General features: G+C 43.9%; 1 protein-coding gene across 1 annotated transcript in view; it reads right to left on the bottom strand.

Annotated features, from left to right (window-relative positions):
- Nucleotides 1-13,789, bottom strand: part of swap70b (switching B cell complex subunit SWAP70b) — a 137,021-nt gene that overhangs the window by 21,005 nt on the left and 102,227 nt on the right. The window contains exons 8-9 of the mRNA XM_043705901.2: nucleotides 4,694-4,801; nucleotides 2,879-3,045 (exon numbers count right to left, since the gene is read on the bottom strand). Of these exons, the coding sequence (XP_043561836.1) occupies nucleotides 2,879-3,045; nucleotides 4,694-4,801 (275 nt within the window). The remainder of the gene's footprint in view (nucleotides 1-2,878; nucleotides 3,046-4,693; nucleotides 4,802-13,789) is intronic.

Raw genomic sequence — 13,789 nt, 5'->3', positions numbered from 1 at the left:
TAACGGTTGACAATAGCAATCACCACACCCATGAGATAGGGGAAGGAAATAGCCATTTGCAGAGTAGAAGTTAAAAGATCACCTACTTCTCCGCAAGGTTTTTCAACACAAAAATCAGGCCTCAAGGTCAAACCATTTAGGCCACACCTACCCGAAAGAAACTCCAAAAATTTAAAGTGACTACATATCTTTTAGCTCTCAATTGCAGCTCGATAGCAGGAATTGCTGTTTTGGCACTCACAGGTGAAGTCCTGTTTTGAGGGAATTAAACACCATTCTTGGCTAACGAAGAAAGAGTACACAATTCCTCAAAAAATGAATGGCGGGGCAGATGATTGGACAGAACAGAAAGCAGCGTGAAGAATTACTAGGACATTAATGAAGGAGAATTTAGAATGAGGGAAAACTAGCTAGAAATATAAAAATATATATCAAGTGATTCTAAAGGTCTTTAAAAAGGAAAAAAAGTGAGCAATGGTACTCCAGATAGATAGTCCAGGGGAATTACTAATGGAAAATGGCACATGAATTAAGAAAACATCCAAATGCATTAGAAGCATTTAAAAGAAGCTTTATTAGACTGATTACTGGGTGGAAGTGTTACGTTTATTGACTGATTAATGGGTGAAAGTGTTACGTTTATTGGACTGATTACTGGGTGGAAGTCTAGATTAGAGTGGTGCTGGAAAAGCACAGCAGGTCAGGCAGCATCCGAGGAGCAGGAAAATCGACGTTTCGGGGAAAAGCCCTTCATCCTGATTCCTGATGAAGGGCTTGTGCCCAAAACGTCGATTTTTCCTGCTCCTCAGAAGCTGCCTGACCTGCTGCACTTTTTCAGCACCATTCTACTCTAGACTCTGATTTCCAGCATCTGCAGTCCTCACTTTTGTCTACTGGGTGGAAGTGTTACATTTATTAGACCGACTACTGGGTGGAAGTGTTATGTTCTGAGCAAAGTTTGGATAGGATCTATTAGAGATTAGAAAAATGAGATGCAATATTATTGAAATATGCAAGGTCATGGGCAGACTTTTCAGAATGGATGCAGATATGTCTACATCTAGGGAATGGTTTAAAAATAAGGAGGTCATGCATGCAAGATACAAATGACGAAGAAAATCTTCACCAATAGGATCATAAGACTTTGTAATGTTCTTGCCTCAAGAATGGTTTGTTTGGGAGGGTGGGCAAGAAAACATTTCAGGCTGAGACAGACAAGGGGTTGATGGTTATCAAGGATAGGCAGGTATGCACAGAGCACTTCTTTGCTCTTACATATGGAAATTAATATTCTTCATTAAAACCACGCTGTGTTTGCTACACGTCTGTCTATTCTCTGATATCATTTTACTATGTGATTGCTGCTATCAAGAGAACTGTCCACAACTCACTCCTGTTGCAGTTTAGAATTCACACTTATTCTTTAATTCGAACCATAGACTCGCCACTGGTTTCTTTACCTCTGGGACACCCGGACCAACCAACCCAACCACTCTGTAGCTCAACATTTCAATTCCCCCTCCCACTCCACCAAGGATATGCAGGTCTTTGGACTCCTCCATCGTCAGACCACAGCGAAACGACGGTTGGAGGAAGAACGCATCATCTTCCGGCTAGGAACCCTCCAACCACAAGAGATGAACTCGGATTTCACCAGTTTCCTCATTTCCCCTCCCCCCCAGCCTGTCTCAGTCAAATCCATCAAATTCAGCACCGCCTTCCTAACCTGCAATCTTCTTCCCGACCTCTCTGCCCCCACCCCAGTCTGACCTATCACCCTCACCTTGACCTCTTTCCACCTATCACATTTCCGACGCCCCTCCCCCAAGTCCCTCCTCCCTATCTTTTATCTTAGCCTGCTGGACCAACTTCCCTCATTCCTGAAGAAGGGCTAATGCCCGAAACGTCGATTCTCCTGTTCCCTAGATGCTGCCTGACCTGCTGCGCTTTTCCAGCAACACATTTCCATCTCTGATCTCCAGCATCTGCAGACCTCACTTTCTTCCCATGTCCTTCCCTACTAAAATTTTAATAGTTTCTTTCATCAACAGGGTGAGCCTCCTCCTCCGCAGGTTTCTCTCTAATTCATTCCATCAGTAGAGTTCCCTCTTGCCCAAACACTGCTATGCCAGAATCTCATGAAGTGGAATCCCTCCTTTGAGTAATAATCTTGAGATAAACAATCTTGAGGTTGTACTTTCCAAATTAGGACCTAACGTCTAATGCTACCTGAGCAGAATCTCCTCCCTGTTCTTCTGCCATATTGTTGGTTCTGTCGCAGATCACATGGACATCCGTATCCTTCAGTCAGTTCCACTGAAGCCCAACGTAAGCTTAAGGAACAACATCTCAAATTTCAATTAAGCACTTTACAGCCTTCTGGACTTATGTTCAACCTCAACAATTTCAGCTTGTAAACTAATCATCCCTCCCATTTATTTCATTTCAATGGATTTTGATTTTTCCTTTAATTTTGCTTTCAGTCAGCAGCTCACCTATTCCAAGGACAATTTTAGTTTGTTTATTTCTCTTTTTGCTCCATCACTATTCTTTTTGGCCTTAAAAACTGACTTCTTTTGTTATTCAATCTTTCCTGTCCACCACCCATCAAAGACCTTCCTTTAGTCCTTGTTCTACAACCACTTGTTCTGATGAAACGTTCGGTTTCTCCTTCCACAGATGCTGTCTGACCTGCTGGGTATTGTCAGCTTTTTCTGTTTTTCCAAGACTCTCAGTTATGCCTGCAGAGGGCATTATCCACCCCCTAATTAGTGACATTCTCTACAACTACTATACATATAATGCGATACTCTTCTTCCATGAATGTTCTTAAAATTTCCCCTTTTTAATATCTGGAAGGTTTAAAGTATTTTACTACCTCGTCTGAAGTTTTCGGACAGATTCCTCCTCTTGCCGAGCCTGACGCTCATCCTCAAGAGCTTCCTCAAGCCTTTTGTACATTTCTTCCAGTTCCTTCACACGTTGAAAGTACTGCTGCAGTTCAGTAGACTTCTGAGCTACTTGCTCTTCCACCTGCTCTCTGATCTGAAAACAAGAGTGTACAGGTAATAATCTTTGTTGAATTAAACAAGCATCCCACATGGATACACAGTTGTTTCCGACTGGAATGAGCATTATTGGGCCTTCCCATTAATCAAATATTGTCAAGGCTCAACAAGATTGACTGGATGCAAGACCAAAATGAGCCAAATTGAAGCTGCACAAAGTACTTTATTGGCCATTGAATGCTTACCAAAAGTCCATTAGGTCTAAAAAAGAAAGGACATTTAGTTTCAAAGGGAAATTACAAGGCTGTGCCTTGGATTTTTAAAAAAAAACTACCAGCACTCATATTTATTTAGAAAGAGGAGAACACAGATTCTAAACAGAATACTAGTAAACAGGCCTTGCTGGCTGTAGCTGAGGCTGTTGTTTAATTATTGTTTTAGAGACAAGTAATCTCAGTGTCCCTGTGCACCAACTGGAAAAATATAATCAGCCTGTACAATAAAATCAGTACTGCTGAAATATTGCAATTGTTCCAATTCCTGAAGAACATTCACTGCAACATCAGTAACTTTTCTCAATTCAAACCAATTATTAGCAAATTAAAGCCAGTAACTACAGTTACTGGGGCCATGAATCGTTGATCAAGCACAGGGAGATACTGCAAGCTGGAGGATTCGGAATGAGGAGAGTCTGAGGCTGCTCCAAAACAGCATTGATCCCATTACATGAGAAACGGGAAACTGAATTTCACACCACACAATAAGATTATAGACCCATTAACTTCTGCTAAAATCAAACAACACATAATGGACAAACAAGGAATTCCTTTCACATTAATTCATTTGCAAACTGCTGCATATTTACACTAAGCAGCACTATGAGCTAAAATACTAAGCACTTACTTAAAAATGTATGGTACAGAAAGTTGTAAGATGAATCCTCATCTGATCCATCTGCTACATTTACTGCCACCTTCTTTCCTGGGAACCACAGGACTGGTTTGTCTAGTGTAATAGTGGAAAACCAACTGGTAGTCTAACGAAGAGCCCTCTTGTATCAAACAATATATTTATTGCATGATAACAACTAGACAGAAGTTACATTACTATGATAGACACAGTCTTAGTAACAATGAGGGGCACCTCAACGTGAGGGATTGTGTTCCAAAGTTACTCCCTGCCGAGTCCATGTGATATCATATTGGGCAACACTAAATGCATTCCTCAGTCATTTCAGACCCTGGCAACCTTACATAAGTTCCCACTGAGCCATGAGGCCCCATTGCTGAATCACATAGCACATTTCTTTATTCTTGTGAATTGATTCCATGAATCCAAGGCCATACAGTATTTGTGTACCCACAATGCTATGGTTTCTAGAACCCACAGAAGGACAGCTCTGCAGCTGCTACTGACGACAGACCGCAACACAAAAGAAAACTAATTTGTCAGAGTATACCAGCTCAGAGGCCAATTTCACAAAGCTCTCGAATCTGTCAACAATTGGCTGCTGAACTAATAAAAAAAAACTGGAAAATAATGCACAACTGATTCCTGTTTATCAAACATGAATAAAACAATGTAATAACATCTATGAACAGCTTAATTAGCAAGTTTCACTTTAACGCAGCCATAGTCCATATATTTTTTTATCAAAAGCAAACTGTGAAGTGCATTGTACTTACATTTTTTTCTCGTTCCAGCTCCTGTCTGAATCGATCTTGCAGCTGCATTTGTGTCTGTAGGCGTCTTTTCTCCTCAAGAGCAGCCTGTGTTGCAGCATCCTCCAGTTCCTTTACAGACACAAGGCAAATATAGAGTCAAATAAAACTCAATACGTTATGTTTGTCCTGCATTGGGGGTGGGGGGCTCTGTCCTCTCTTGGCAATGTATCACGATGGCATCTTAACAGGATTTCTTATGAAGTCAATGGTAGGAGAACTATCATTTCAATTTTATGACCTTTCACAGAACTGGAAGAAGTTAGAGATGTAACAGATGTTAAACACATACAAACACTAGAAAAAGTGAAAGGTAAGGACAACGGGCCAGGTCTGTGATAGGGTGGAAGGTAGGACTGATTAATTGACAAAAGGGATGGTAGTGCAAGGTGAGAGGAAATGGTAGTGAAACAAGAATCAAAAGATGGATTTGGAGGAACTGAAATTGATCGAAGAGTAAGTTTCACTTCAACTGCTATTCAAAAATACGAGTACAACGGCATCATTTGTACTTTTAACAAGTAATTCTGTACCACCAAAAGAAAACACTCAGGGGTGAAGTCAGAACCCAGGTTCACCCAGCTTTTCCAAAAGCATCGTGGACCAAACATTCTTCTCAAGACAATACAATAATGTCCTTAAGATGCTAGACTCCAGGCTATCACTGAGCAGCTGAACATTCTGAAGTGTATGGATGAACAGCCAGGGGCTGTTGTCCATTTCATTGCCATAGACAGAGGTTAAAAAAGGGGTAAAGGTACTGAAGGTAGATTTCAGGAAGCTAGGAAAGCAAGTGATAAACGGAACTTTAAAAAGGTAATAACCTCCAAACTCAAAGCAAAACATTGCAGCTGCTGGAAATCGGAAATAAAAACAGAACACGCTGGAATACTCAGGTTAGTCCAAGGAATGGTCAATTTGAAATATTTACAGCACACTGTTTTTATCCCTGGTTTACTTCCAGTACGATAATGAGGACTGACATAGGACAGTGTGTCGATGAATATATCGCTGTGAAGGTGCAGAAGGGAAGGTGTTAGATTCCTGAGACCAGTTCTGAGGGTTGTGGGACATCTGGGCAATAGGAAGCACACATTTATTGAAACATAATTTGAAGGAGGAAAGGAATGTCAACTCAATTTTTCTGGCTATTGGAATTTGAGATGAGATAGAGAGGCTGATAAAAGATGAGGCAGAGGAGGCAGGACTCAATCTTGCTTAAAAAATCGTCTCAGCCCTGAAGGGAAATGATATACAAGATGGATCATCGAATATAATACAGCATAGTAGCAGGCCCTTCGGCCCACCAAGTCTGCGCCAATTCCTAATTCTTTTTTAGGCCTGCTACTTATTGCCCATACAGCGTATCTATCCCTCTGTTCCCCTCACATTCACGTGTCTACCAAGATACACCTTAAACATTGCTAACATGCCTGCTTCCATCACCTTCACAGGCAATGCATTCCAGGCACCCACCACCCTCTGTGTTAAACATTTCTTTACACTCCTCCTCTAAATGTTCCCCCTCTCACCGTGAATCCATGCCCTCTTGTAGTCGACCTTTCCACCCTGGGAAAAAGCCTCTGACTATATACCATATCCATGACTCTCATTATTTTGTGGACCTCTATCAGGTCGCCCCCTCAGTTCCATCTTTCCAGTGAAATCAATCCAAGTTTATTCAAGGTATTATGACTGGACTGTTAATCTGGAGACCCAGGTAATAATCTGGGGACCCGGGTTCAAATCCCACCACGGTAGATGGTGGAATTCAAAATCAGTGTAAACCTGGAATTAAGTGTCTATTGATAACCATGAATCCATTGCGGATTGTCAGAACCGCTTATCTGGTTCACTAATGCCCATTACGGAAGGAAACTACCATGACTATCTAGTCTGGCCTACATGTTACTCCAGAACCACAGCAAAGTGGTTGACTCTTAACTGCTCACTGTGGCAATTAGGGATGGGCACTAAGTGCTAGTCTAGATAGTGATGCCCCCATCCGTGAAAGAATAAAAGAAACTCCTCAAAAGTAAAACCCTCCAGACCAGGCAACGTGCTGGTAAACCTTCTTTACACCCTCTCCAAAGTTTCCACATCCTTTTAATAGTCTAATATTCCAAATGTTGTCGGGGGGTTACAATAGCCGCACCTCCAGCTTGGGTATCCTGTTGCGAGGAGGCAACTTCACCATCTCCGAGGTTAAGGAGATGTTGGGCGGACGCCTCCTCGTCACCGACATCATGTACAGGAATGCTCCCCAAGACTGATCAATGTGTACGCCCCAGTGGGTAAGAGTGAATGGCTGGCCGTCCTGCAGCAGCTTCCACTATTGCTGGCTACGTCCAGGCCGGTCATTCTGGCCGGAGACTTCAATTGTATCATTGATGCAAATGGACAATCCGGCGGGGGGGACAGTAAACTGGAAACGGTTAAAGATGCCAAGCTGCATGACGTCTTCAGCACCCCTGCAGACTGAGCGCAGCGTAGATACACCTGGTCACGGGCAGACAGGTCTATCCGCTCAAGGATAGATTACCTGTTTGTGTCTCGAACGTTCTCGGTCAGATCCACCGACGTCAAGCCGGTGTTCTTCTCTGACCACTGCCTCCTGCTGGCCGACTGTCACCTGCAGGACGAGCAGTGGGCTGGTAAGGGAACGTGGAAGCTGAATACAAAGTTGATGACTCCGGGAAACATTGAGGAGCTCAAGAGGGACTATGCAGGTTGGAGAACTGTGAAGCCCCTCTTTGAGTCCCCAGCGGACTGGTGGGAAACAGTAAAAGGGAACATTAAGAGGTTATTCATCCTCAAAAGGTGTTCAAGAGGCGAGAGAGAGGCGGGGAAAACTGTCCCAGCTCCAGGAAAGTATGCAGAACCTGCTCCTGCTGCAAATAATGGGGGTCGATGTCATGGAGGACCTCCAGGAGGTGAAGGGCCAGCAAGCCTCGCTCTTTCCCTTGGAGGGTCCAAGATAATCTTCCGGTCCAGGGTCCGCTCTGTGGAGCAGGACGAGAAGTGCTCACGTTTCTTCTTCCAGAAGGTGCACAAAAAGAGCTCTGTGCTCAGCAGCCTGAAGGAAGAAGATGGCTCCATAATGTCATCTCAGGCTGACGTCGTGAGGATCAGCAAATCCTTCTATGCCAGTCTGTATGATGTGAAGCCAACCGACAGCACGGCCTCCCAGTCATTCCTGTCCTCTAACACGGAGGTCTTAGACGACAGAACACGGGAGAGGCTGGACCAGCCGCTATTTCTGGACAAACTGACCAAGGCCCGCGAGTCCTTCGAAAAGAATAAAACTCCCGGAAGCGACGGCTTACCGGTCGAGCTCTATTCTGCTCTGTGGGACTTGATTGGCCAGGACCTGCTGGAGGTGTATGTCAGTATGCTTCCGGCAGGTACCATGAGTGAATCCATGAGGAAAGGCATCATCACCCTCATCTACAAGCAGAAGGGGGAGAGGGAGGAACTCAGAAATTGGAGACCAATCTCACTATTGAATGCAGATTACAAAATTTTATACATGTTATACATGGCACAGGTCTGGCCTATTCCCAGAACCTGTGCTGCTGCAGTCACCCTGGCCATCTTCCAACTTATATGGAGATCAAAGATGGACCGAGTTCAAAGGGACTCGATGTATAAAGATCTGGGCAACGGGGGGAGAAAAAACACACCCAATGCCACCCTCACCCTGATGGCCACCTTTGTGTGTGGCTGCATCAAAGGTTATCGCCAACTGGGTCAGGTCTGCTCTGGGGTCGGTGATTCACCCTGACCAAACTTATGCTGCGTGTCTCGCACTCCTCAGGGATATGATCGCCTACGTGCAGGACAGGGGGTTGGACACCTGCCTGATCAGCCTGGACCAGGAAAAAGCTTTTGACAGGATATCACACACGTATATGAGAGATGTTCTCTCCGAATGGGCTTTGGAGAGGGAATCTGCAATTGGATCAGACTGCTCTACACCAACATTGTCAGTGCAGTCTCAATCAATGGGTGTGAATCAGATAGCTTCCCAGTCAGATCTGGAGTCAGGCAGGGCTGCCCTCCCTCTCCTGCCTTGTTCGTGTGCTGCGTAGAGCCATTTGCCGAGTCCATCAGGAAGGATGCGAGCCTGAGAGGGGTGACTATTCCTGGCAGCGGGGGCCTACAGGTTAAGGCCTGTACATGGATGACATTGCCGTTCTCTGCTCGGATCCACTGTCTGTGCACAGACTCATGTACATATGTGACCAGTTCGAACGGGCCTCGGGGGCCAAGGTAAACCGAGGCAAGAGCGAGGCTATGCTCTTCGGGAACTGGGCCAACCAATCCTCGATCCCCTTTGCCGTCAGGACCGACTACCTGAAGGTGCTAGGTATTTGGTACGGGGGGGTGCTGGGGCATGCGCCAAGTCTTGGGAGGAGTGTATCAGCAAAGTGAGGCAGAAACTGGGCAGATGGAAGCTACGGTCGCACTCCATCGCAGGAAAAAAAACCTGGTCATCAGGTGTGAGGCACTGTAATTGCTGTTATACATGGCACAGGTCTGGCCTATTCCCAGAACCTGTGCTGCTGCAGTCACCCTGGCCATCTTCCAACTTATATGGAGATCAAAGATGGACCGAGTTCAAAGGGACTCGATGTATAAAGATCTGGGCAACGGGGGGAGAAAAAACACACCCAATGCCACCCTCACCCTGATGGCCACCTTTGTGTGTGGCTGCATCAAGCTGCGCGTGGATCTCTGGTACAGAAACACCAAGTGTCACTACGTACTGAGGTTCTACCTGTCCCCGGTGTTGCGAAGGATGGGCCTGGCCTCGCTGCCGCGGAACGCTCCAAGAAGTTGGACCGTTCCATATCACCTGCCCTTCGTGGAGAAGTTTATGAAGAAAAACATCTTTGACCACAAGTCCATCAGGAAGTGGTCAACATGTAGTGTCCTTGAGACCCTTCGGGAAAAGGAGAGGGCGGATCCTATCGAGCGGTTCCCTGAGCAGACTTTCAAAGTCATTTGGCAGAATGTCTCATCGCCAGAACTTTCCAACAAGCACCAAGACATGGCTTGGCTGGTGGTGAGAAGGGCTCTGCCTATGAGATCCTTTATGCACACCCGGACTCTCTCCCGCACTGCACGCTGCCCTCGAAGTAGCTGCGGGGGGGACAAGACTGTCACGCACCTCCTTCTGGAATGTGCCTATGCAGAAGAAGTCTGGAGAGGAATGCAGTGGTGTTTGTCGAGGTTCATCTCAAGCAGTGCCGTGATGCGGGACTCCGTGCTCTAAGGTCTGTTCCCCGGGACGCACACCCCGAGACGAACATCAACTGTGCCTGGAGGATCATCAACTCAGTGAAGGACGCTCTCTGGCTGGTCCAAAACCTGGTGATCTTCCAGCTGAAGGAGTTGACCCCGACTGAGTGTTGCAGACTGGCACATTCCAAGGTCCAGGACTACGTGTCGAGGGATGCGCTGAAGCTTGGGGCAGCTGCCGCCAAGGTGCAGTGGGGAAAGACCACCGTGTAACCAGTCCCCGTGACTTGTCCGGACTTGTCTGACCTGCCTAGCTCCTTTTCCACCTATCCACTCCACCCTCTCCTCCCTGACCTATCACCTTCATCTCCTCCCCACTCACCCATTGTAATCTATGCTACTCTCTTCCCACCCCCACCCTCCCCTAGCTTAACTCTCCATGCTTCAGGCTCTCTGCCTTTATTCCTGATGAAGGGCTTTTGCCCGAAACGTCGATTTTGCTGAAGCTCCTCGATGCTGCCTGAATTGCTGTGCTCTTCCAGCACCATTGATCCAGAATCTGGTTTCCAGCATCTGCAGTCATTGTTTTTACCGTGTAACATCTGCCTGCCTAAGAAGAACAGGGGGCCCACCCAGACATTTGGGCTCTGCTGACGCCTCAGCAGAAGAGCTGGATAGCAAATGTACAGACTTGTATATAGGAAAAATAAGTTTCGATGTCTGTATGTAAAGAAATGTAATGTGTGCACAAGAATGGCATGACCAATTGTATAGAGATCCAAATAATTTTATGAATAAAGTATATTTTTTGAAATAAAAAAAATTTAGTGGGGTTACTTCTGCTGAAATGTGACAAAGATTTTCATCCAATCCCCGTCCTTATGCTTTGTCACTACAGGTTTGACAGGGTAAGGAAAATCATCCCTATCTTATCGCTCCATGACAGGCATCATTAGGTCACCTAAACTAGGTCACTTGAGATTTTAAAAAAATCACAGCTGTTCAAAGCCACAAAAAAGTGCTGCAAAGTACGATAAGCTCATACCTAACCTTTAAATAGTGCATTGCTCACGCTGGTGTTGTTATAGAAACAGTGTGTTGAGCTACTAAAGACATTTTCTTTTATTTTGCAATACATGTACGCAAAGTCCAACAGAAACCATACTCTGTCATCTATCACACATACTTCAGAAAATTTAAAGATCCAAAGGCTGCTTACGTTAAATCTAAGAGACTATAAATTACAGAATCACTGAAACAAAGTTATAATTCTCAGCAGGGTTTAAAATAATTAATGAGCGGACCAACAACTTTGCTACAGCTGCCAAAAACTGAAAAGAATGCAAAGCGAAATTAAACGTGAAAATGATGATTACATGGGGAGCAAATTCAGATTCACTTCTCAGAGCATCTTTCTACCTCATTAACATAGGTCAATGTTAAATTAGGAAGTCACTCAGACTTCCAGTATAAAAATATTCAGACCTGAACAAAATTTATATTCATAGGTAACTGCTGAAGCATGAACACACATTTAAAGGTTCTCAGCGATGTAGATGAAAGAATCGTCAATTCGGGCAAATTATTCAAAGGTTACTGGGGAGGGAAATCACTGATTTCAGCAGACCACCCCAGCAACAAAACTGGATAGCCTAATGGAGTATTTTAAAATGTGAAGATTTATTTTAAATATACTTTAATTTGTTTGCATTTTTCAGACTGCTTCCTTCAGCATTAGTAAATTGATACAAGTCAAAGAAGCACATTTACCACCAAAAACTAAGATTGACTACAAAATTGAAAACAGGTAAATTTGTTAATCACATCACATTAAGCTGCAATAACTTTCAATATTTCACAAAATTGTGTGAAAAGAATAACACTAACTCGTTGAAAATCTTTTTTAATATCCTCTCCATTGATACTCGTTTCCGGATGGTAGTAAGTACAGTTCAGTGAGTCACTCAATGTAATTCTAAGGGACCATTTCAACATTAGCTCAGATAACAAGCCATCCCACCATGGTGCACATCATTACTGAGCTGAATTCTGATTGTGCTCAATGACTGTTTAATATCTGCACTCCCCTGAGGTTCATCATTTGAAAGATAGAATCTGGGAATATTTTCATGAACATTTTGACAAAAACTAACTCAGCATAGATTTCAGATCAAATTGGGGTTATTCTGGTCTTCATAATTCTGTAGCATAACGTTGAATACATTTAGCTACCCTGCCATTTGGTGAGGTCTCATATAACCAACCTGCGATTTACAAACTCTTCACAGACAGTTCACTCTGAAATAACTCCACAGACGCTGGTGTCCCATCACCAAGTCACCCTTTATTGACACATGGAGCTTCCTCACAGCTGCTTCTCAGGGTGAACAGGATGTCTGATACTCTTGTTCCTACCCGTCACCCAGGATTCCCTGATTTGACCAGATTAACAGCCCCAGTTGGGGAACTCATTCTATAAAGGTCTATTTGGCTGACCTCATTGCAATTACTATTTACACACACTTTCTTATTAACACACTGAATGTGAAGAATTCTAAATAAGAACCTTAAAAGTTACACTCACAAGAAGAAAGAACATTTAAAATTCATTGGGTTCAACAAAGGACTAAAAGTTATATTCAGGCAATCTTACACAATATGCTTCAGCTACTTGATGAAAAAAATGTCCCCAACCATTCAAGGAACCAAAGTATTTTACATTTGCTGATAATAACAGGTAGGGGTATCCTTCATCACCAGCACATGGAGAATAGATATTCAAGATAAATTGAAGATATTCTAGAATATAAAGGATGTGATGAAGCATTGTTTATTCGGCAAATTGTACTGTTTACACAATGTACAATGAAGACACAGATGTCTGTAGTGTATGAAACCAGGTGGATCTCGTTGACTACAAGATCCTTAATTGGTGTTGTTAACCTGGCCAATCAGGAAAGCCCTGGCTGACCAATATAAATAGGGGATTTAGAATCTCCTCAGTTCAGGGAAATGACTCCAAGCTGACTGGCCACAGCAGTGTACTGTGCACAAGTAAATAAAGGGTGACTTGGTGACAGGATACCAGTATCAACACAGTTATTTCAATGTGGATAAGTAAAATCTTATACTCAAGAGACAAGGTAAAAACAATGACTGCAGATGCTGGAAACCAGATTCTGGATTAGTGGTGCTGCTGTGCTCTTCCAGCACCACTACTCAAGAGACAAACCTAGCTGCCAATGTTTAATCCAGCTATTTTTGTTATGTTTCCCCTAAACCCCACACCACTGTAACCATACTTTATTGAAAGTAACTGATTCCTCCTGTTAACCGGACACATTCAAGGTACAAACTAAACTCAAAATAACTACACGTCAATCATTTTATTAAGATCGTCCGCAGCCTTTTTAAAAAAAAACTTATTCATGGGATGTGGGCATTACTGATGAGGCCTGCATTTATTGAGTATCCCTATCTTACCTCGAAAAGGCATTGGTGAACTACCTTCTTCAACCATTGCAGACCATGGGGTGTAGATACACCTAGAGTGTAGCTAGGGAGGGAGTTCCAGGACATTGACCCAACAGCACTGAAGAACCAGAGGCATAGTTCCAAGTCAGAATGGAGATGGTTTTTAAGGGGGAAGTATTCCAGTGCACCTGCTGCACCTGTCCTTCTCGATGGTAAAGGTCACAGATTTTAAATATGCAATTAGAGAAGCCTGAGAGTGTCGCTGAGGTGCATATTGTAGTTGATACACATTGTGCATTAGTGTCTGAATGCTGTTTGGGTCTTGTTGTATTTCAATTTGGA

The sequence above is a fragment of the Chiloscyllium plagiosum genome, unplaced genomic scaffold, assembly GCF_037043375.1.
Source record: "Chiloscyllium plagiosum isolate Xiang-an unplaced genomic scaffold, Cpla_swu_hap1 HiC_scaffold_18, whole genome shotgun sequence".
Classification (NCBI taxonomy): Eukaryota; Metazoa; Chordata; class Chondrichthyes; order Orectolobiformes; family Hemiscylliidae; genus Chiloscyllium; species Chiloscyllium plagiosum.
The sequence above is the reverse complement of the archived record's forward strand: the minus strand, read 5'-3'. Positions and strand labels throughout refer to the sequence as shown.